Source organism: Euprymna scolopes, chromosome 12 (assembly GCF_053919585.1).
Source record: "Euprymna scolopes isolate OS-2025 chromosome 12, ASM5391958v1, whole genome shotgun sequence".
Lineage (NCBI taxonomy): Eukaryota > Metazoa > Mollusca > Cephalopoda > Sepiida > Sepiolidae > Euprymna > Euprymna scolopes.
In genome coordinates, this window is record NC_136493.1 from 146,392,846 (window position 1) to 146,419,303 (window position 26,458).

General features: G+C 37.6%; 1 protein-coding gene across 1 annotated transcript in view; it reads left to right on the plus strand.

Moving 5' to 3' along the window:
- LOC145291527 (uncharacterized) overlaps nt 1-26,458 on the plus strand; it is a 1,250,821-nt gene that overhangs the window by 1,064,932 nt on the left and 159,431 nt on the right. The window contains exon 98 of the mRNA XM_080137518.1: nt 1-16,882. This exon is cut by the window's left edge and continues 18,875 nt beyond it. Within this exon, the coding sequence (XP_079993644.1) occupies nt 1-16,882 (16,882 nt within the window). The remainder of the gene's footprint in view (nt 16,883-26,458) is intronic.

The window sequence follows — 26,458 nt, forward strand, 5'->3', positions numbered from 1 at the left end:
AGGGGAACACTTAGGCCTGGCCAATCAGTTGAACCTTCAGTAACAATTATGCAAGAAAAATCACTAGGGACTCTTTTTCCAGAATACACAGTGAAAGGTCCCATAACAATTACATCACAAATAATTGGAGAAACATCTGGATCACGCGGAACACTTAGACCAGGCCAATCATTTGAACCTTCAGTAACCATTATACAAGAAAAATCACTAGGAACTCCTTCTCCTGAATACACAGAGAAAGGTCCTGTAACAATTACATCGCGAATAATTGGAGAGACATCTGGTTCAAGAGGTACACTTAGGCCTGGCCAATCAGTTGAACCTTCAGTAAGAATTATACATGAACAAACGCAGGGGACACTTAATCCACAATACACAGAGAAAGGGCCTGTCACACGTATATCACAAATAATTGGCGAACCATCTGGATCTAGAGGAACATTAAGACCTGGCCAATCAGTTGAACCTTCAGTAACAATTATACAAGAAAAATCACTAGGGACTCTTTCTCCAGAATACACAGAGAAAGGTCCAGTAACAGTTACATCACAAATAATTGGAGAAACATCTAGTTCAAGAGGTACACTTAGGCCTGGCCAATCAGTTGAACCTTCAGTAACAATTATACAAGAAAAATCACTAGGGACTCCTTCTCCTGAATACACAGAGAAAGTTCCTGTAACAATTACATCGCGAATAATTGGCGAAACATCTGGTTCAAGAGGTACACTTAGGCCTGGCCAATCAGTTGAACCTTCAGTAACAATTATACAAGAAAAATCACTAGGTACTCTTCCTCCAGCATACACTGCGAAAGGTCAGGTAAGAATTACATCACAAATAATGGGAGAAACATCTGGTTCAAGAGGTACTCTTAGGCCTGGCCAATCAGTTGAACCTTCAGTAACAATTATACAAGAAAAATCACTAGGGACTCTTTCTCCAGAATACACAGTGAAAGGTCCCATAACAATTACATCACAAATAATTGGAGAAACATCTGGATCACGCGGAACACTTAGACCAGGCCAATCATTTGAACCTTCAGTAACCATTATACAAGAAAAATCACTAGGAACTCCTTCTCCTGAATACACAGAGAAAGGTCCTGTAACAATTACATCAAAAATAATTGGCGAAACATCTGGTTCCAGAGGTACACTTAGGCCTGGCCAATCATTTGAACCTTCAGTAACAATTATACAAGAAAAATCACTAGGGACTCTTTCTCCAGAATACACTGAGAAAGGTCCAGTAACAATTACATCAAAAATAATTGGCGAAACATCTGGTTCAAGAGGTACACTTAGGCCTGGCCAATCATTTGAACCTTCAGTAACAATTATACATGAACAAACACAGGGGACACTTAATCCACAATACACAGAGAAAGGGCCAGTAACAATTACGTCACAAACAATTGGAGAAACATCTGGCTCAAGAGGTACACTTAGACCAGGCCAATCAGTTGAACCTTCAGTAACAATTATACAAGAAAAATCATTAGGTACTCTTTCTCCAGAATACACAGAGAAAGGGCCTGTAACAATTACATCCCAAATAATGGGAGAAACATCTGGTTCAAGAGGTACTCTTAGGCCTGGCCAATCAGTTGAACCTTCAGTAACAATTATACAAGAAAAATCACTAGGGACTCTTTCTCCAGAATACACAGTGAAAGGTCCCATAACAATTACATCACAAATAATTGGAGAAACATCTGGATCACGCGGAACACTTAGACCAGGCCAATCATTTGAACCTTCAGTAACCATTATACAAGAAAAATCACTAGGAACTCCTTCTCCTGAATACACAGAGAAAGGTCCTGTAACAATTACATCGCGAATAATTGGAGAGACATCTGGTTCAAGAGGTACACTTAGGCCTGGCCAATCAGTTGAACCTTCCGTAAGAATTATACATGAACAAACGCAGGGGACACTTAATCCACAATACACAGAGAAAGGGCCTGTCACACGTATATCACAAATAATTGGCGAACAATCTGGATCTAGAGGAACATTAAGACCTGGCCAATCAGTTGAACCTTCAGTAACAATTATACAAGAAAAATCACTAGGGACTATTTCTCCAGAATACACAGAGAAAGGTCCAGTAACAGTTACATCACAAATAATTGGAGAAACATCTAGTTCAAGAGGTACACTTAGGCCTGGCCAATCAGTTGAACCTTCAGTAACAATTATACAAGAAAAATCACTAGGGACTCCTTCTCCTGAATACACAGAGAAAGGTCCTGTAACAATTACATCGCGAATAATTGGCGAAACATATGGTTCAAGAGGTACACTTAGGCCTGGCCAATCAGTTGAACCTTCAGTAACAATTATACAAGAAAAATCACTGGGTACTCTTCCTCCAGCATACACTGAGAAAGGTCAGGTAACAATTACATCACAAATAATGGGAGAAACATCTGGTTCCAGAGGTACACTTAGGCCTGGCCAATCATTTGAACCTTCAGTAAGAATTATACATGAACAAACGCAAGGGACACTTAATCCACAATACACAGAGAAAGGGCCTGTCACACGTATATCACAAATAATTGGCGAACCATCTGGATCAAGAGGAACATTAAGACCTGGCCAATCAGTTGAACCTTCAGTAACCATTATACAAGAAAAATCACTAGGGACTCTTTCTCCAGAATACACAGAGAAAGGTCCTGTAACAATTACATCAAAAATAATTGGCGAAACATCTGGTTCCAGAGGTACACTTAGGCCTGGCCAATCATTTGAACCTTCAGTAACAATTATACAAGAAAAATCACTAGGGACTCTTTCTCCAGAATACACTGAGAAAGGTCCAGTAACAATTACATCAAAAATAATTGGCGAAACATCTGGTTCAAGAGGTACACTTAGGCCTGGCCAATCATTTGAACCTTCAGTAACAATTATACATGAACAAACACAGGGGACACTTAATCCACAATACGCAGAGAAAGGGCCAGTAACAATTACGTCACAAACAATTGGAGAAACATCTGGCTCAAGAGGTACACTTAGACCAGGCCAATCAGTTGAACCCTCAGTAACAATTATGCAAGAAAAATCACTAGGGACTCTTTCTCCAGAATACACAGTGAAAGGTCCCATAACAATTACATCACAAATAATGGGAGAAACATCTGGATCGAGGGGAACACTTAGACCTGGCCAATCAGTTGAACCTTCAGTAACAATTATACAAGAAAAATCATTAGGGACTCCTTCCCCTGAATACACAGAGAAAGGCCCAGTAACAATTACATCACGAATAATTGGAGAGACATCTGGTTCAAGAGGTACACTTAGGCCTGGCCAATCAGTTGAACCTTCAGTAAGAATTATACATGAACAAACGCAGGGGACACTTAATCCACAATACACAGAGAAAGGGCCTGTCACACATATATCACAAATAATTGGCGAACCATCTGGATCTAGAGGAACATTAAGACCTGGCCAATCAGTTGAACCTTCAGTAACCATTATACAAGAAAAATCACTAGGGACTCTTTCTCCAGAATACACAGAGAAAGGTCCTGTAACAATTACATCAAAAATAATTGGCGAAACATCTGGTTCCAGAGGTACACTTAGGCCTGGCCAATCATTTGAACCTTCAGTAACAATTATACAAGAAAAATCACTAGGGACTCTTTCTCCAGAATACACTGAGAAAGGTCCAGTAACAATTACATCAAAAATAATTGGCGAAACATCTGGTTCAAGAGGTACACTTAGGCCTGGCCAATCAGTTGAACCTTCAGTAACAATTATACAAGAAAAATCACTAGAGACTCCTTCTCCTCAATACACAGAGAAAGGTCCTGTAACAATTACATCGCGAATAATTGGAGAGACATCTGGTTCAAGAGGTACACTTGGGCCTGGCCAATCATTTGAACCTTCAGTAAGAATTATACATGACCAAACGCAGGGGACACTTAATCCACAATACACAGAGAAAGGGCCTGTCACACGTATATCACAAATAATTGGCGAACCATCTGGATCTAGGGGAACATTAAGACCTGGCCAATCAGTTGAACCTTCAGTAACAATTATACAAGAAAAATCACTAGGGACTCTTTCTCCAGAATACACTGAGAAAGGTCCGGTAACAATTACATCACAAGTAATTGGCGAAACATCTGGTTCAAGAGGTACACTTAGGCCTGGCCAATCAGTTGAACCTTCAGTAACAATTATACAAGAAAAATCACTAGGGACTCTTTCTCAAGAATACACTGAGAAAGGTCCAGTAACAATTACATCACAAATAATTGGAGAAACATCTGGCTCAAGAGAAACACTTAGACCTGGCCAATCATTTGAACCTTCAGTAACAATTATACAAGAAAAATCATTAGGTACTCCTTCCCCTGAATACACAGAGAAAGGCCCAGTAACAATTACATCACGAATAATTGGAGAGACATCTGGTTCAAGAGGTACACTTAGGCCTGGCCAATCATTTGAACCTTCAGTAACAATTATACATGAACAAACGCAGAGGATACTTAATCCACAATACACAGAGAAAGGTCCAGTAACAATTACATCACAAATAATTGGAGAAACATCTGGATCGAGGGGAACACTTAGGTCTGGCCAATCAGTTGAACCTTCAGTAACGATTATACAAGAAAAATCACTAGGGACTCCTTCTCCTGAATACACAGAGAAAGGTCCTGTAACAATTACATCACAAATAATTGGAGAGACATCTGGTTCAAGAGGTACACTTGGGCCTGGCCAATCATTTGGACCTTCAGTAAGAATTATACATGAACAAACGCAGGGGACACTTAATCCAGAATACACAGAGAAAGGTCCTGTAACAATTACATCACAAATAATTGGCGAAACGTCTGGTTCAAGGGGTACACATAGGCCCGGCCAAACATTTGAACCTTCAGTAACAATTATACCAGAAAGATCACTAGGGACTCTTTCTCCTGAATACACAGAGAAAGGTTCTGTCGCAATTACATCACGAATAATGGGAGAAACATCTGGTTCCAGAGGTACACTTAGACCTGGCCAATCAGTTGAATCTCCAGTAACAATTATACAAGAAAAATCACTAGGGACTCTTTCTCCAGAATACACAGAGAAAGGTCCTGTAACAATTACATCAAAAATAAGTGGAGAAACATCTGGTCCGAGAGGTACACCTCTGCCTGGCCAATCATTTGAACCTTCAGTAACAATTATACAAGAACAATCATTAGGGACTCTTTCTCCAGTATACAGAGAGAAAGGTCCTGTAACAATTACATCACAAATAATTGGAGAAACATCTGGTTCTAGAGGTACACTTAGGCCTGGCCAATCATTTGAACCTTCAGTAACAATGATACAAGAAAAATCACTAGGGACTCTTTCTCCAGAATACAAAGAGAAAAGGCCTGTAACAATTACATCCCGAATAATAGGAGAAACATCTGGATCCAGAGGACCATTAAAGCCTGGTCAATCATTTGAACCTTCAGTAACAATTTTACAGAAACAAACGCAGGGGACAATTTATCCAGAATACACAGAGAAAGTCCCAGTAATAATTACATCAGAAATAATGGGAGAAACATCTGGATCAAGGGGAACACTAAGGCCAGGCCAATCAGTTGAACCTTCAGTAACAATTATCCAAGGAAAATCACTAGGGACTGTTTCACCACAATACACTGAGAAAGGTCCCGTAACAATTACATCAGAAATTATTGGAGAAACATTTGGATCAAGGGGAACACTGCGGCCTGGTCAATCATTTGAACCTTCAGAAACAATTATACGTGAACAAATGCTGGGGACACTTAATCCGGAATACACAGAGAAAGGTCCTGTAACAATTACATCACGAATAATTGAAGATACATCTGAATCAAAAGGAACACAAAGGCTTGGCCAATCACCTTACACAATAAAATCCATAACCAGTGAAAAGTTTGGAACTATTAGAACTATGAGACCAGAAGGATCAGTAGCACCTTCTGTAACAGTTTTAACGAAGCAATCATATGGTACTGTATCTCCAGAATACACAGAAAGGACTCCTGTTACAATTAAATCCATAACAAGTGAAGAAAAAGTTGAAACTATTAGAACTATGAGACCAGAAGGATCAGTAGTACCTTCTGTAACAGTTTTAACGAAGCAATCATATGGTACTGTATCTCCAGAATACACAGAAAGGACTCCTGTTACAATTAAATCCATAACAAGTGAAGAAAAAGTTGGAACTATTAGAACTATGAGACCAGAAGGATCAGGAGAACCTTCTGTAACAGTTTTAACGAAGCAATCATACGGTACTGTATCTCCAGAATACACAGAAAGGACTCCTGTTACAATTAATACCATAACAAGTGAAGAAAAAGTTGGAACTATTAGAACTATGAGACCAGAAGGATCAGGAGAACCTTCTGTAACAGTTTTAACGAAGCAATCATACGGTACTGTATCTCCAGAATACACAGAAAGGACTCCTGTTACAATTAAATCCATAACAAGTGAAGAAAAAGTTGGAACTATTAGAACTATGAGACCAGAAGGATCAGTAGCACCTTCTGTAACAGTTTTAACGAAGCAATCATATGGTACTGTATCTCCAGAATACACAGAAAGGACTCCTGTTACAATTAAATCCATAACAAGTGAAGAAAAAGTTGGAACTATTAGAACTATGAGACCAGAAGGATCAGTAGCACCTTCTGTAACAGTTTTAACGAAGCAATCATATGGTACTGTATCTCCAGAATACACAGAAAGGACTCCTGTTACAATTAAATCCATAACAAGTGAAGAAAAAGTTGGAACTATTAGAACTATGAGACCAGAAGGATCAGTAGCACCTTCTGTAACAGTTTTAACGAAGCAATCATATGGTACTGTATCTCCAGAATACACAGAAAGGACTCCTGTTACAATGAAATCCATAACAAGTGAAGAAAAAGTTGGAACTATTAGAACTATGAGACCAGAAGGATCAGTGGCACCTTCTGTAACAGTTTTAACGAAGCAATCATATGGTACTGTATCTCCAGAATACACAGAAAGGACTCCTGTTACAATTAAATCCATAACAAGTGTAGAAAAAGTTGGAACTATTAGAACTATGAGACCAGAAGGATCAGGAGAACCTTCTGTAACAGTTTTAACGAAGCAATCATATGGTACTGTATCTCCAGAATACACAGAAAGGACTCCTGTTACAATTAAATCCATAACAAGTGAAGAAAAAGTTGGAACTATTAGAACTATGAGACCAGAAGGATCAGTAGCACCTTCTGTAACAGTTTTAACGAAGCAATCATATGGTACTGTATCTCCAGAATACACAGAAAGGACTCCTGTTACAATTAAATCCATAACAAGTGAAGAAAAAGTTGGAACTATTAGAACTATGAGACCAGAAGGATCAGGAGAACCTTCTGTAACAGTTTTAACGAAGCAATCATATGGTACTGTATCTCCAGAATATACAGAAAGGACTCCTGTTACAATTAATACCATAACAAGTGAGGAAAGATTTGGAACTATTAGAACTATGAGACCAGAAGGATCAGTGGCACCTTCTGTAACAGTTTTTAGGAAGCAATCATATGGTACTGTATCTCCAGAATACACAGAAAGGACTCCTGTTACAATTAATACCATAACAAGTGAAGAAAAAGTTGGAACTATTAGAACTATGAGACCAGAAGGATCAGGAGAACCTTCTGTAACAGTTTTAACGAATCAACCATATGGTACTGTATCTCCAGAATACACAGAAAGGACTCCTGTTACAATTAAATCCATAACAAGTGAAGAAAAAGTTGGAACTATTAGAACTATGAGACCAGAAGGATCAGGTGAACCTTCTGTAACAGTTTTAACGAAGCAATCATATGGTACTGTATCTCCAGAATACACAGAAAGGACTCCTGTTACAATTAAATCCATAACAAGTGAAGAAAAAGTTGGAACTATTAGAACTATGAGACCAGAAGGATCAGTAGCACCGTCTGTAACAGTTTTAACGAAGCAATCATTTGGGACTGTATCCCCAGAATACACAGAAAGGACTCCTGTTACAATTAAATCCATAACAAGTGAAGAAAAAGTTGGAACTATTAGAACTATGAGACCAGAAGGATCAGTAGCACCTTCTGTAACAGTTTTAACGAAGCAATCATATGGTACTGTATCTCCAGAATACACAGAAAGGACTCCTGTTACAATTAAATCCATAACAAGTGAAGAAAAATTTGGAACTATTAGAACTATGAGACCAGAAGGATCAGTAGCACCTTCTGTAACAGTTTTAACAAAGCAATCATATGGTACTGTATCTCCAGAATACACAGAAAGGACTCCTGTTACAATTAAATCCATAACAAGTGAAGAAAAAGTTGGAACTATTAGAACTATGAGACCAGAAGGATCAGTAGCACCTTCTGTAACAGTTTTAACGAAGAAATCATATGGTACTGTATCTCCAGAATACACAGAAAGGACTCCTGTTACAATTAAATCCATAACAAGTGAAGAAAAAGTTGGAACTATTAGAACTATGAGACCAGAAGGATCAGTAGCACCTTCTGTAACAGTTTTAACGAAGCAATCATATGGTACTGTATCTCCAGAATACACAGAAAGGACTCCTGTTACAATTAAATCCATAACAAGTGAAGAAAAAGTTGGAACTATTAGAACTATGAGACCAGAAGGATCAGTAGCACCTTCTGTAACAGTTTTAACGAAGCAATCATATGGTACTGTATCTCCAGAATACACAGAAAGGACTCCTGTTACAATTAAATCCATAACAAGTGAAGAAAAAGTTGGAACTATTAGAACTATGAGACCAGAAGGATCAGTAGCACCTTCTGTAACAGTTTTAACGAAGCAATCATATGGTACTGTATCTCCAGAATACACAGAAAGGACTCCTGTTACAATTAAATCCATAACAAGTGTAGAAAAAGTTGGAACTATTAGAACTATGAGACCAGAAGGATCAGTAGTACCTTCTGTAACAGTTTTAACGAAGCAATCATATGGTACTGTATCTCCAGAATACACAGAAAGGACTCCTGTTACAATTAATACCATAACAAGTGAAGAAAAAGTTGGAACTATTAGAACTATGAGACCAGAAGGATCAGGAGAACCTTCTGTAACAGTTTTAACGAAGCAATCATATGGTACTGTATCTCCAGAATATACAGAAAGGACTCCTGTTACAATTAATACCATAACAAGTGAGGAAAGATTTGGAACTATTAGAACTATGAGACCAGAAGGATCAGTGGCACCTTCTGTAACAGTTTTTAGGAAGCAATCATATGGTACTGTATCTCCAGAATACACAGAAAGGACTCCTGTTACAATTAAATCCATAACAAGTGAAGAAAAAGTTGGAACTATTAGAACTATGAGACCAGAAGGATCAGGAGAACCTTCTGTAACAGTTTTAACGAAGCAATCATATGGTACTGTATCTCCAGAATACACAGAAAGGACTCCTGTTACAATTAATACCATAACAAGTGAAGAAAAAGTTGGAACTATTAGAACTATGAGACCAGAAGGATCAGGAGAACCTTCTGTAACAGTTTTAACGAATAAACCATATGGTACTGTATCTCCAGAATACACAGAAAGGACTCCTGTTACAATTAAATCCATAACAAGTGAAGAAAAAGTTGGAACTATTAGAACTATGAGACCAGAAGGATCAGGTGAACCTTCTGTAACTGTTTTAACGAAGCAATCATATGGTACTGTATCTCCAGAATACACAGAAAGGACTCCTGTTACAATTAAATCCATAACAAGTGAAGAAAAAGTTGGAACTATTAGAACTATGAGACCAGAAGGATCAGTAGCACCGTCTGTAACAGTTTTAACGAAGCAATCATTTGGGACTGTATCCCCAGAATACACAGAAAGGACTCCTGTTACAATTAAATCCATAACAAGTGAAGAAAAAGTTGGAACTATTAGAACTATGAGACCAGAAGGATCAGTAGCACCTTCTGTAACAGTTTTAACGAAGCAATCATATGGTACTGTATCTCCAGAATACACAGAAAGGACTCCTGTTACAATTAAATCCATAACAAGTGAAGAAAAATTTGGAACTATTAGAACTATGAGACCAGAAGGATCAGTAGCACCTTCTGTAACAGTTTTAACGAAGCAATCATATGGTACTGTATCTCCAGAATACACAGAAAGGACTCCTGTTACAATTAAATCCATAACAAGTGAAGAAAAAGTTGGAACTATTAGAACTATGAGACCAGAAGGATCAGTAGCACCTTCTGTAACAGTTTTAACGAAGCAATCATATGGTACTGTATCTCCAGAATACACAGAAAGGACTCCTGTTACAATTAAATCCATAACAAGTGAAGAAAAAGTTGGAACTATTAGAACTATGAGACCAGAAGGATCAGTAGCACCTTCTGTAACAGTTTTAACGAAGAAATCATATGGTACTGTATCTCCAGAATACACAGAAAAGACTCCTGTTACAATTAAATCCATAACAAGTGAAGAAAAAGTTGGAACTATTAGAACTATGAGACCAGAAGGATCAGGAGAACCTTCTGTAACAGTTTTAACGAATCAACCATATGGTACTGTATCTCCAGAATACACAGAAAGGACTCCTGTTACAATTAAATCCATAACAAGTGAAGAAAAAGTTGGAACTATTAGAACTATGAGACCAGAAGGATCAGGTGAACCTTCTGTAACAGTTTTAACGAAGCAATCATATGGTACTGTATCTCCAGAATACACAGAAAGGACTCCTGTTACAATTAATACCATAACAAGTGAAGAAAAAGTTGGAACTATTAGAACTATGAGACCAGAAGGATCAGTAGCACCTTCTGTAACAGTTTTAACGAAGCAATCATATGGTACTGTATCTCCAGAATACACAGAAAGGACTCCTGTTACAATTAATACCATAACAAGTGAAGAAAAAGTTGGAACTATTAGAACTATGAGACCAGAAGGATCAGTAGCACCGTCTGTAACAGTTTTAACGAAGCAATCATATGGTACTGTATCTCCGGAATACACAGAAAGGACTCCTGTTACAATTAAATCCATAACAAGTGAAGAAAAAGTTGGAACTATTAGGACTATGAGACCAGAAGGATCAGTAGCACCTTCTGTAACAGTTTTAACGAAGCAATCATATGGTACTGTATCTCCAGAATACACAGAAAGGACTCCTGTTACAATTAATACCATAACAAGTGAAGAAAAAGTTGGAACTATTAGAACTATGAGACCAGAAGGATCAGGAGAACCTTCTGTAACAGTTTTAACGAAGCAATCATATGGTACTGTATCTCCAGAATATACAGAAAGGACTCCTGTTACAATTAATACCATAACAAGTGAGGAAAGATTTGGAACTATTAGAACTATGAGACCAGAAGGATCAGTGGCACCTTCTGTAACAGTTTTTAGGAAGCAATCATATGGTACTGTATCTCCAGAATACACAGAAAGGACTCCTGTTACAATTAAATCCATAACAAGTGAAGAAAAAGTTGGAACTATTAGAACTATGAGACCAGAAGGATCAGGAGAACCTTCTGTAACAGTTTTAACGAAGCAATCATATGGTACTGTATCTCCAGAATACACAGAAAGGACTCCTGTTACAATTAATACCATAACAAGTGAAGAAAAAGTTGGAACTATTAGAACTATGAGACCAGAAGGATCAGGAGAACCTTCTGTAACAGTTTTAACGAATCAACCATATGGTACTGTATCTCCAGAATACACAGAAAGGACTCCTGTTACAATTAAATCCATAACAAGTGAAGAAAAAGTTGGAACTATTAGAACTATGAGACCAGAAGGATCAGGTGAACCTTCTGTAACTGTTTTAACGAAGCAATCATATGGTACTGTATCTCCAGAATACACAGAAAGGACTCCTGTTACAATTAAATCCATAACAAGTGAAGAAAAAGTTGGAACTATTAGAACTATGAGACCAGAAGGATCAGTAGCACCGTCTGTAACAGTTTTAACGAAGCAATCATTTGGGACTGTATCCCCAGAATACACAGAAAGAACTCCTGTTACAATTAAATCCATAACAAGTGAAGAAAAAGTTGGAACTATTAGAACTATGAGACCAGAAGGATCAGTAGCACCTTCTGTAACAGTTTTAACGAAGCAATCATATGGTACTGTATCTCCAGAATACACAGAAAGGACTCCTGTTACAATTAAATCCATAACAAGTGAAGAAAAATTTGGAACTATTAGAACTATGAGACCAGAAGGATCAGTAGCACCTTCTGTAACAGTTTTAACGAAGCAATCATATGGTACTGTATCTCCAGAATACACAGAAAGGACTCCTGTTACAATTAAATCCATAACAAGTGAAGAAAAAGTTGGAACTATTAGAACTATGAGACCAGAAGGATCAGTAGCACCTTCTGTAACAGTTTTAACGAAGCAATCATATGGTACTGTATCTCCAGAATACACAGAAAGGACTCCTGTTACAATTAAATCCATAACAAGTGAAGAAAAAGTTGGAACTATTAGAACTATGAGACCAGAAGGATCAGTAGCACCTTCTGTAACAGTTTTAACGAAGAAATCATATGGTACTGTATCTCCAGAATACACAGAAAGGACTCCTGTTACAATTAAATCCATAACAAGTGAAGAAAAAGTTGGAACTATTAGAACTATGAGACCAGAAGGATCAGGAGAACCTTCTGTAACAGTTTTAACGAATCAACCATATGGTACTGTATCTCCAGAATACACAGAAAGGACTCCTGTTACAATTAAATCCATAACAAGTGAAGAAAAAGTTGGAACTATTAGAACTATGAGACCAGAAGGATCAGGTGAACCTTCTGTAACAGTTTTAACGAAGCAATCATATGGTACTGTATCTCCAGAATACACAGAAAGGACTCCTGTTACAATTAATACCATAACAAGTGAAGAAAAAGTTGGAACTATTAGAACTATGAGACCAGAAGGATCAGTAGCACCTTCTGTAACAGTTTTAACGAAGCAATCATATGGTACTGTATCTCCAGAATACACAGAAAGGACTCCTGTTACAATTAATACCATAACAAGTGAAGAAAAAGTTGGAACTATTAGAACTATGAGACCAGAAGGATCAGTAGCACCGTCTGTAACAGTTTTAACGAAGCAATCATATGGTACTGTATCTCCAGAATACACAGAAAGGACTCCTGTTACAATTAAATCCATAACAAGTGAAGAAAAAGTTGGAACTATTAGGACTATGAGACCAGAAGGATCAGTAGCACCTTCTGTAACAGTTTTAACGAAGCAATCATATGGTACTGTATCTCCAGAATACACAGAAAGGACTCCTGTTACAATTAATACCATAACAAGTGAAGAAAAAGTTGGAACTATTAGAACTATGAGACCAGAAGGATCAGGAGAACCTTCTGTAACAGTTTTAACGAAGCAATCATATGGTACTGTATCTCCAGAATACACAGAAAGGACTCCTGTTACAATTAAATCCATAACAAGTGAAGAAAAAGTTGGAATTATTAGAACTATGAGACCAGAAGGATCAGTAGCACCTTCTGTAACAGTTTTAACGAAGCAATCATATGGTACTGTATCTCCAGAATACACAGAAAGGACTCCTGTTACAATTAAATCCATAACAAGTGAAGAAAAAGTTGGAACTATTAGAACTATGAGACCAGAAGGATCAGGAGAACCTTCTGTAACAGTTTTAACGAAGCAATCATATGGTACTGTATCTCCAGAATACACAGAAAGGACTCCTGTTACAATTAAATCCATAACAAGTGAAGAAAAAGTTGGAACTATTAGAACTATGAGACCAGAAGGATCAGTAGCACCTTCTGTAACAGTTTTAACGAAGCAATCATATGGTACTGTATCTCCAGAATACACAGAAAGGACTCCTGTTACAATTAAATCCATAACAAGTGAAGAAAAAGTTGGAACTATTAGAACTATGAGACCAGAAGGATCAGTAGCACCTTCTGTAACAGTTTTAACGAAGCAATCATATGGTACTGTATCTCCAGAATACACAGAAAGGACTCCTGTTACAATTAAATCCATAACAAGTGAAGAAAAAGTTGGAACTATTAGAACTATGAGACCAGAAGGATCAGTAGCACCTTCTGTAACAGTTTTAACGAAGCAATCATATGGTACTGTATCTCCAGAATACACAGAAAGGACTCCTGTTACAATTAATACCATAACAAGTGAAGAAAAAGTTGGAACTATTAGAACTATGAGACCAGAAGGATCAGTAGCACCTTCTGTAACAGTTTTAACGAAGCAATCATATGGTACTGTATCTCCAGAATACACAGAAAGGACTCCTGTTACAATTAATACCATAACAAGTGAAGAAAAAGTTGGAACTATTAGAACTATGAGACCAGAAGGATCAGTAGCACCTTCTGTAACAGTTTTAACGAAGCAATCATATGGTACTGTATCTCCAGAATACACAGAAAGGACTCCTGTTACAATTAAATCCATAACAAATGAAGAAAAAGTTGGAACTATTAGAACTATGAGACCAGAAGGATCAGTAGCACCTTCTGTAACAGTTTTAACGAAGCAATCATATGGTACTGTATCTCCAGAATACACAGAAAGGACTCCTGTTACAATTAAATCCATAACAAGTGAAGAAAAAGTTGGAACTATTAGAACTATGAGACCAGAAGGATCAGTAGCACCTTCTGTAACAGTTTTAACGAAGCAATCATATGGTACTGTATCTCCAGAATACACAGAAAGGACTCCTGTTACAATTAAATCCATAACAAGTGAAGAAAAAGTTGGAACTATTAGAACTATGAGACCAGAAGGATCAGGAGAACCTTCTGTAACAGTTTTAACGAAGCAATCATATGGTACTGTATCTCCAGAATACACAGAAAGGACTCCTGTTACAATTAAATCCATAACAAGTGAAGAAAAATTTGGAACTATTAGAACTATGAGACCAGAAGGATCAGTAGCACCTTCTGTAACAGTTTTAACGAAGCAATCATATGGTACTGTATCTCCAGAATACACAGAAAGGACTCCTGTTACAATTAAATCCATAACAAGTGAAGAAAAATTTGGAACTATTAGAACTATGAGACCAGAAGGATCAGTAGCACCTTCTGTAACAGTTTTAACGAAGCAATCATATGGTACTGTATCTCCAGAATACACAGAAAGGACTCCTGTTACAATTAAATCCATAACAAGTGAAGAAAAAGTTGGAACTATTAGAACAGAAGGATCAGGAGAACCTTCTGTAACAGTTTTAACGAAGCAACCATATGGTACTGTATCTCCAGAATACACAGAAAGGACTCCTGTTACAATTAAATCCATAACAAGTGAAGAAAAAGTTGGAACTATTAGAACTATGAGACCAGAAGGATCAGTAGCACCTTCTGTAACAGTGTTTACGAAGCCCTTATTTTGGACTGTATCTCCAGAATACACAGAAAGGACTTCTGTTACAATTAAATCACACACCAGTAAAGGAAAAACTACAGTAAGACATTTTAAACCAGCACGACCTTGGGTAACTGCTTTACGTGACTTCTCATCTCAAATAATGGTCCCATACACACAAAAAAGTCATTTTACAATACCATTAGTCAGTGGAGAAACTGTTGGATCCATAGAATTGCGTAGTCCTAGCCCATTCTTTACACCGTCAGTTCCATATTTACCTTCAAAATTATTTGAGACTGTTTCTCAAGTATATACTGAGAAACCTTTTTTTTCAATTACATCAGTAGTAAATAGTGAAACGAGGGGATCTTTAAAACCAATAAATCATGGTGTATCACTGGGACCTTCTGTTTCAGCTTTACCAGGACTATCATTTGGGACTGTTTCTCCAGTATACACGGAGAAGGGTCCTTTTACAATAGCATCATTAGTCAGTGGAGAAACAATTGGATCTATTAAATCCAGTATTGGCAAATCATCAGTACCTTCAGTAACATTTTTCCCTCCAGGATTCACAGAAGAAGGTCCTTTTACAATTCCGGAACTTGTAAGTGGTGTAACAATTGGATCTATAAAAACAAAATCTCTTGGGAAAACATCTGAAGCTACAGAAACCCTTTTACCTAAAAACTCATTCCAGACTTTTTTTCCAGGATCCAAAGAAAACAGTGACTTTACAATTCCAGAACTGGTTAGTGGAGTAACAATTGGATCTATAAAAACACAATTAAAGGGCAAAACATCTGCAGCTACAAAAACTCTGTTGCCTGAAAAATCATTGAGGACTGTTTTTCCAGTAAGAACAGGTCCTTTTACAATTCCAGAATTAGTAAGTGGGGTAACAATTGGATCTATAAAAACACAATCTCTTGGCAAAACATTTGAACCTACAGAGACCCTTTTATCTGAAAAATCCTTAGAAACTGTTTCTCTAGGATCCACAAAGAAAGCTTCTTCTACAATTATAACTGAATTAAATGGACAAAGTTCAGAACCTAAAATTACTTTTTTAAATAGTCATGAATTAGCATCAGCAAGCAATTCAGAACCAGCTTTGCATCACATAACTAACCACTTTACTGGATACATTGTTCCACATGGAAAACTGATTTCATCTACAGAACCCACAATACAAGGAAGATCTGTGCAGACCTCACCGTCACAGGTAACTAGACAAACAATTTCACTTGGACAAACTGTTGTACCTGGTCAGACCATTATTCCAGGCAAAACAGTTCCAACTCTCTGGAAAAGTATCCAAGGAGAACTGTCATCAGCACTTTCTACTGGTGATATTTTGAAAAGTAAAGGTACATTTTTCTTCATTTCTTTTGCACTTTTGTATCTATTAAACTTTGTATTTCATCACTTTGTTTAAATTTCAATATTTAAAAAAATGGTGTTTTTCTTTTTACCTATTTCTCTTATTGTGTCTCACTTTGATATAATTGCTTTATTCTTATTGAAGCATTAAAAGTTTCGATTTAACTTTGACTAATTTAATAAGCATGAATTTTCAAGTAACTGAGATCATTCATTCAATGTTATTGCTTTTTTTTTGTTGCAAAGACTTGTCCTTTTTCACATTATTTTGTTTTTTAAAGCTTTTAATTAAACCTTTTTTTTTTTTTGCTAACTACAAAATTGATGTGATCTGTATTAAAAATGCTTCAATAATGAATGTTAAACAGTATTTAGAATCCATGTTTGAAATGCATGCCTATATATGTATGTGTGTTTGTGTGCAATAATATAATCAATATATAGTTCAGATTAACTCTTATATGAATGAAATTGCAGAGTAAAATGAAGCTGAAGATTTATTAAAAAATTTGTAACAAAGCTATAAATAAATAACTTGAAAGATCAAAGTTATGTCATACTGTGATTCATTGTCATTCTAAAAACGTGTGTAACATACCTATGATCTGCATATATATGTGCACTAGCTTAACATACCCAGCATTACTCAAAAGTGTTTTACTTTGATTTTGTTGTGCATATTTTTTGTAATTATGCTGTTTGTTTTTTGGTTTTGATTTTGACCAAATTAAATATTTTTTTCAAAATAGTATTTGGAAAGTTCAATTTAATTATTATGGTCTGGTTTGGTCTGGACTGCTCATTAAGTTCTTAATCAAACCAAATTTGCATAAAATAATAAAGATGATGCCATTTTAATCTCTATTTATAAAGTTATTAGAAGTAAACCCTTCCAAAATTTTCAATTTTTTTATACATGAGGATTTCTGAAGAAATTTAAAGCAAGTTTGAACCACTTTTTATATGACAGTTTAAATGCTTCTAAATTACTTTAAAATGTTTATGGAGTAAGTTAGTTCTTTTTAAGATTGAAATCTTGTTTTCCAAATTAAATTGTGTGTTTGTATTGAATAGTGGAAAATTATATCGAGAACTTTAATGCCAGCAGGGCAACATTCCAGTCATTGTTTTTAAGAAATTACAGTCAGAACTTTTTTTTTTTTACTTGGGTATCAATACTTATCAAGGCCTGAAGGTCACTCAAGTATAAGAGTTTGTGAGTGTAAGTGTGAGACAACACTGTAATGATCAGTAGTGGTGGAAATTGAGTAGAATTCAATTATTTAAGAAGATGGCTGAATGGGAACTTATTTACATTGGACTTGAAAATGGCAGTGTTGTAATCAGCTGGAAAATAGCCCTGCCGTATAGAATTCCACAGATAGGAACTTCTAGGAAAGAAACATTGTTCATAGAATTTGCATTTAGATTTAGGCACAGATAGAGAGTGGGGGAAACTGTTGACAGTGGTTGTGGAAAAGAAATTGCTAGGAGGGGAAAAGAATATCACCTACTAGGTTTCAAGGCCAAATTTAAACTCTGTTAATGCAGGAAAGGGCGCTCTGAGCAGCTCCTTCCCAGATATTTTTTTTTTTTTCTTAATTACATTTTCACCCCAAACAAGGCACATTGCCACTTTGATGTAGGGTGTTATTATCAGGGACATAAGCTACAGGAGTACTATGCAGGGAGTTGGGTAGCAAGATGTCGGTTCACGTTACACTTGAACTTCTGCATGTCAGTACATTTGGGGAAGCAGGGACCCAGAAGGGAATTCCAAAGTCTAGCGGTTCTGGGGAAGAAAATAATTGTAGTAGATGTCTCTCTTACATCTACGGATCTCTACTGTGAAGGGGTGGGATTTAGCTGTTTGTTGGGGGTATTTACGTCGAGGGGTGCTAGTGCTTGCAGTTCGTCTGAACATTCACCATTAAAGTACTTGTAGAACAGGCAGAGCGATGCAACATTTCATCAATGGGACAGAGGCTGAAGCTTAGATGGCAGTTCAGGACCTATCAGGTTGGCGACTCTCTTTTGAACCTTGTCTAGGAGCGATAGACTAGTGGGAGATGCACCAGTCCAAATATGACAACAATACTCCATACATGGGCGAATGGTGGTCTTATAGAGGTACAGGATACTTTTGGGCGTTAGTAGCTTTCTAGCACGGTAGAGAGAACCTACCTTCTTCGCGGCGGTTCTGGCAATTCTCTCAATGTAATTGTTCCAACATGTCTCCTGTGAATGGTAGGCCAAGGAGTTTTAAAGACATACTTTCAGATAAAGAGTTTTTGACCATTGCTATTGGTGGTAGAGAAGGTTTCTTGTAATTAATGAAGGAAACAAGTTTAGTCTTGGCAGCATTAAATGTGACCATCTAGTTTTGTTCCTATTCCACTACAGATTGACGGTCATCCTCTAGTGTTTCTGCCATTCTTTAGGTATGTTTTCATTTGTTTTCCTATTGTGTCTGTTATAGAGCATGGTGTCATCAGCATATATACACATCTCGGCGACAATTTTGTCAGGGAGCTCATTTATGAATATTAGGAATAATAGAGGTCCAAGGATAGACCCTTGATGCACTCTCGCATTTATACCATATTTATTAGATGTATGACCATCGAGGACAACCTGGATTTTTCTCTTATCTAAGAAGGATTTAATTATGTTAAGTATTCATCCAGTGATACTGTATGATCTGATTTTCCTGAAAGGACCTTCATGCCATACCCTGTCAAAAGTCTTAGATATATCTAGAGCTACCACTCTACCCTCCCCTACTTTGTCCAGTGAATGGTATATACGTTCAGAGATTACAGTTAGGATGTCTGCTGTGGAAGGGGCTTGCCTAAATCCATATTGTTGGTCAATCAAAAGTTTAGCATCTGTAAGGTGATGGACTAGAGCTTGTTAATTATGGACTCAAATATTTTGATGAAAAGTGGGAGGAGGCTAATGGGGCGATAATTTAATGGGCCAGTTCTTTCACCAGAATTCTTGAAAACTAGTACCACAGAAGCAATTTTCCAGCAGACAGGAAAGCAAGATTCATTAAGGCATTTATTGTAAAGTTTGGAGAGAACTGGAGCTACTTTGGCGGAGCATTTTTTTAATAGCACAGCCGGGATGAGATCAGATCCACATGCTTTTGAAGTGTCAAGATTTTTTATGATAGTATGCACCTGAGAAGGGATGATTTTCAGATCATCTTGTGTGGCGTCTGTCTGCAAAGGAAAGTCAGGGAGTGGGTGGTTAGCAGGGTCCAGTGTGGAGTTGGAGGCAAACCGACTGGCAAGCATGTTAGCCTTCTTGGTTGCTGAGCAAAAAACCTCATGGATGTTGGATAGTGGGGGAATTGTTGATTGCCCATTATTTACTATGCTGTTGTAGATTTTCCAGAAGTCATGGATATGACAACAATACTTCATTTTAGGACAGATTTGGTTCTTGTAAAAGTAGAAGATTGTGTAGGAAGTGGGATACTTACTGAAGTGATAAAATGATCCAACGATTTTTCCAGCAACCTTGGCGATAGATTTGATATACGTCTTCGATTTAAAGTTGCTCCTATCTTTACAAATGTATTCAATCATTGCTTAAAAGGGAAATACTTTCTATCTCATTGGAAATGTTGTTGATCTGCCCAGTATTTAAAAATACTGATGATCAGTCAACTTCATTGCAGTACAGACTATTAAAAAAACATTTTTACTGCAACTTCCGGCTTTGTGCCACATTTTCCTGCAACAAGAAGCACTTAAATAGAATCGAACATGTTGGACATGTATTTTCTGTTATATTCAAAATATTTTTATTCAAGGTCTTACCTTGAAACATATGGAATACGGTCATATACATTAGGTCACAGTGTAGAAGTTGTGACTAAACAAGATTTACTATTAAAAAAAGAATCACTTCGTTTTTGTCCTCGGTGACATATTTCCATCGCTTGCGTTGTGATAGCCTTCTCTGACATTATATATATATATATATATATATATATATATAGAGAGAGAGAGAGAGAGAGAGAGATTGCACATGATGCTTCAAGCAAACTACATTTCCTTATTAAAAATTTAAGAAAATTGAAACATAAACGTGCCAAACAATTTTATCTTAAAAGTTACGATTTTTAAATTGACACATGCCCAGTTCTTTACAGGTCCAAAAATATGAAAAGTATTGCAGCTAAAATTAAGAATCAAAACAAGAAGCACTTACAGTTTATTTTAGTAGAATGTCGACATTGTCTTGCTAGATTTCTGCCTTACAGATGCAATCATCTCCTTAGCAAGCTTCACTCTCTTGTTTATTTCTGATGATCTCTTAATCAGTGACATAATTTGGAAAATTGTTTTTAACACATTCCTCAAAGATGTGTAGCTCAAAATACAAGAAAAAAAAATGTTATTTTAATTCTCTTCTTAATTCTGAAATCAGAACAATCACAGTCACATTCCAAACTCAACAGCTACCCACACCCCTGACCTACAATTCATTATAATACTTATTTACTACCATGCTTTTTCTAATCACCCGGGATTATTTTGTTATAGTTAAATGATACCATGATTGAAATTCTGATAAGTTGTTGCCTAAAGATCATAAAAAAGTAAAGTAGGGAATCATCATCATCATCATCATCATCATCATCATCATCATCATCAAGTTAATGTCTATTTTACATGCCCATATACATTGGATAGCTTTCAGAAATTGCCTACAAAATAATCTATATCTGGACAGGTCTTTATTTATCCCTGTTTCCCTCAAGTCTATCTTTATCACTTCCTTAAATGTTTTTGATCTTCTAATGTGAATCGAACTTGCTACCTCAACTGTTCTGCATCTACTAATCCAAACCTCTCATCTTTCAATGTGGTCATACCATCTTAGTTTACTCTTCTACATACATCTCTCTCTACTGTCCGAATTTAATCTTCCTCTAAAGTCATTAAGGCAAAGCTTTTCTTTAGGACTCACATTACACATCCATTATATGATTATTATATCATTTCTTTCTATGCAACATATGTTTTCAACCCTCAGTGGTTAGTTTTCACTTCCATACATCGTCATAATGCATACACATGCATACTGAGAGGTTTTTTCTTGGTCAGCAGTGGAAATGTTTTGCTGTTTAGTAATGGAAGAAGCTCCCTGAACTTATTTCATCTGCTCTTAACTCTGCCACAAGCTCCTGCTCCAGCTTCCCATGATATCACCAAGTTAACAGATCTTCCAAGTCGCATCGTTACACCATTCGTAGACATTTATGCTGATGACACTACTATCTATGGTAGCACATTTAAGACCGTAAATGACCAAGTTCTCTCTAATTCTCTCTTCTCTGATCTTGAGCAAGTGGTACAATGAGGACAGAGGTGGCTGGTTACTTTTAATGCATCTATAACCAAGCTTTTATCTTTACATCATCAATGCTCTGATCCCCATCTGGCATCAATTGAAATGAATGGCTCTCGTCTTGGGGAGGCCTTATGTTTTGACAAGCTTCTGGGTTTGAACTTTACTCCTGATCTTAAATGGAACACATACATTAAATCCGTTGCCAAGGCCGCTGGAAAAATGGTGGGATCCTTCTATCGATCCAGTTAATATCTCATTGCTGATGCAATTCTCTATCTATATAAGAGCATGGTACGTCCAAGGATGGAGTACTGTTGCCACATTTGGGCAGGAGCTGCTAGAAAGAACTTATCCTGCCTTGATAGAGTTCAAAATAGATTTCGTAGCATCGTAGGGGATGTCTTTTTCTCTTCCCTGCAACCTCTTTCTCACAGAAGAAATGTTGTGAGTTTATTTCTGCTTTATCATTATTTTCATAGCAGGTGCTCGGCTGAACTTCATTCTATGGTCCCCCCTCGCCAAACTTTCACAAGAAACACCCGTCTAGCAGAAAACACTATCACTAGTTTCCCTGACTCTTTATCTGTGCCTAAACCTAAGCGTAGATTCCATGAGCAAAGCTTCTTTCTTAGAACTGCACACCTATGGAATTGTCTTCCGTTTTTCTGCTTTCCAGCTGACTACAATATGGTTGTCTTCAAGTCTAATGTAAACAAGTTTTTTGATGAGCCGTTCCATATAAGTTAACAAATTTACCGAATTTCCATTACTAACAATTATTATAGTGTCCAATTTCTACTGTACACTCTTTAACTCTTATCCTCGAGTGACCTCTTGGCCTTGATAAGTAGTAAAAAAAAAAAATTCTCAACAATCTCAATATCTTTGCCATCCAGATATACTGTGTCCATATCTGAGTTCTCATCCATCTCCAGTGTTGTACATGTTTTTGCACACAAGTTGGTTATCCTCTCTCAACCTACCAGTACTTCAAAAAATTGAATTTCTTGCCACAAACCGAGCAAAGGAGCTTTCTTAATACTACAACTACTGATTATCACTTTTGTGTTGGTAATAGTCACTCTCAGATCTTTATTTCCCATATGATTCTTTCAAATTTTAACTTTAAGTAGCTCTTCCATTGTTTCATAAGCAAGTACCAAATCATGAGTATACAGCATCTCTTCCAGACAACCTACACAAAATAACCTGGACACTGCTTCTAATACACTAATGAAAAACCACACACTCACTACAGTGTGCCGAGCATGTGTAAAAGTGCACAAGTATATGAGTCGGGGCTACCTGCAGCGAAAAGTGAACCTTGGACCTTTCGATTGCAAATCAAGTCTACTAATCAGCTACATCCATTTTACCCCAAAGAAACGATTTAGTTTCACTCAATGGCTATAAAAACAAGCCAATAATTCATTCGGGGGTGGTTGAAAAATATTGCTATGATAACATGTCTCGCGTTTCTGTATTTCGTATCATGGTCTGTCAGTTCGACAAGATTGTTCAGTGTTGCTTGAGGAAATGGTGTATCAATTCCACAATATTGTTCGGTGGCATGTTGATTCAGCGATATTGTTTAATGTCGTGTCATGTCGGTCGACAGTGTTGCTCAAGAACGTGTGTCTAATCAACAATATTGTTCTGTGGCGTGACGAATTTGGCAGTATTGTTTGGAATTGCGCGAACGAATTTGTTCAGGACCATGCTGTCACTTGTGATATAAATATATACACAGTCAATAGTGGAGTGGTGGAGAAAGCTGAACTAATATGTCAGCTGAGTGAGTGCATCATTCTGATGCACTTGTCAGGTGGCACATATACTGTGTACCAACAATAAAGTGAGGAAAAGTGGGTCAATTTTGAGTGTATAAAGAAAACACTTTACACAGCATTTGCTTTGGATCCTTTCGCTGCATGGATGTAGTTTGCAGCACGCTGCCTCCAACCAGATGAAACAGTCAACATATTTTTGGCAGAACTATGCGGTCCTGATTGGTGGCACATCAGATCAATGCTTGCAATCAGTGCATTCATTGGTGGATTGCTGGAACATGCGGAAGACTTGTTAGAATCAACCATTTGGATGTTTGTATCTGGAAAACGAGCAGTTTCATCCCCTAAACATCCCCTAAATGGCACATTGCCGGTTATCACTGTTCACATCAGTGGACTACCGTGTACAGCTCTAGTGGATACTGGATGCACACAGTCACTGGTTCACAAATCATGTTGCAACGAATGGACGAAGAAAATGTCTAATGCAAGTGAGGTGATTTTTCCACATTTCAGCAAGACCAATTTTGCTGCAATCACCATTACTGAGCCTGTCTTCGTGGAAATGGGCTGGCGACCAACCTCCACTTACGTTGAAAAATAGACTTGCAGAGTATCCATCCCCAACACGAATTCATGAGGAATCGTAAATTGCAGGTATAGATCGATAGTGGTTGGCTGCTGCCATATCCTGAGGACAAACTTGGCCCTCTAAAGGTCTAATCCCCCTTATGCCTGTTATGCAGAGAACAAACAGGAAGTGCAGTCTGTTATGGATTATCAGAAGCTAAATGAGTATGTGGATGTGCATACGGCCAACGCAGATGTTTGCTTACAAAAAATGAGGTAATGGTGACAACAGGGACCAAACGTTGCAGTCCTGGATCAATGCCGAGCCTATTTGCAAGTACATGTTGACAAATCTCTGTGGTCGTTCCAATCAGGAAAGATCAAGGGACAACAATATTGTCTTAGTCACCTCGGATTTGAGCTTAATGTTGCCCTTTTAATAATATGGGCCATTGTTAATACCGTCCTCAGCCAGGATAAGACTATAAACACGTCTACGTTATCGTATATTGACAACATTTTTGTAAATGTGTTTGGCAACTCGTGTCAAGGAACACGAGTAGGAGGAGTTTGGTCTGGAAAGCAAGACCCCAGACCAGCTGAGACTGGGCTCATGCATATTGGGATTATGTGTCCAGAAGGAGCACGAAAAATTTTTATGGTGGCATGGAAGTGACCTTCCAGCAGTGATCGATAGACTTACTCGCCGAATTGTATTTTCAGTACGGGAAACTGACTGGTCATTTCCCAGTGTGTGGCTGATTACATGTTGCCACAGCATTTGTAAAATGAAGAGCAAATATGATGATGACTGGATGGGATGACAAAGTGCGAGACACTATTTTAGCATGGATGATCGAAGACATTTGTTTGAGAACAGCCCAGGATGATCCAGTGAAAGGTGACTGGTGTATCCGTGGAGAAGATGTTACAGTGTGGGTGGACGCTAGTTCCATTGCTACAGACATGGTTGTGAATATCAATGGTTTTGTGGCAGAGGATGCAAGCTGGTTCTGCGCAATACATGAAAACAAGCACATAAATTTAACTGAGCTTGATGCTGTTCTGCGAGGTGTCAACCTTGCATTACAGTGTAAAGCCAAAACTATACATTTACGAACGGACTCTGCTAGTATATATCAGTGGATAACTGACACTTTGTCTGGATAGATGAGAGTGCACACCAAAGCAGCCTCAGAAATGTTAATTAGGCGTCGCCTCTCCACAATCGATGTAGGGCTCATTGAATCTCACAATAACAGAACTGACAAACTTATTCAAGTGCCATAGCAGTGGTTAAATGAGATCCATAAAGTGACAGAACCCAGAGAACTTGTGTTTGCTGTGGCCATAGAACACGAAAACGTGTCTCAGATACAGATAATTCAACGATCTAGTGGACATCCCGGTGTGAAAAGGACATGGTATTTTGTGAAGTTAGCCAACCCACTAATGACTTAAATTGAAGTGCGGTCAGTAGTTGGGGATTGTAAAGAAGGCCAGTCAATAGATCCAGCCTCGGTGCATTGGAAGCCAGGTATGCTTGACATTCCAGAAACTTAGAGCAGGGTTGCTATGGATATAACCCATTTCGGCACTCAGTTAGTCTTGATGTTGATAGACTGTGGCCCTTTGGAGGTAGTTGCACCGAGAGGATTCTGCTAGCATCATTAAGCTGTTGTAGAGTATATTTTGTGAAAGGGGGCTGCCGACCAAATTACTCACAGATAATTGTGCAGCGTTTTGCAGGAAGACATTTGCTGACTTTACACAGATGTAGGGCATGCACATTAGATTTCGGTGCACCCACATACCCTCCAAAAATGGAATAAT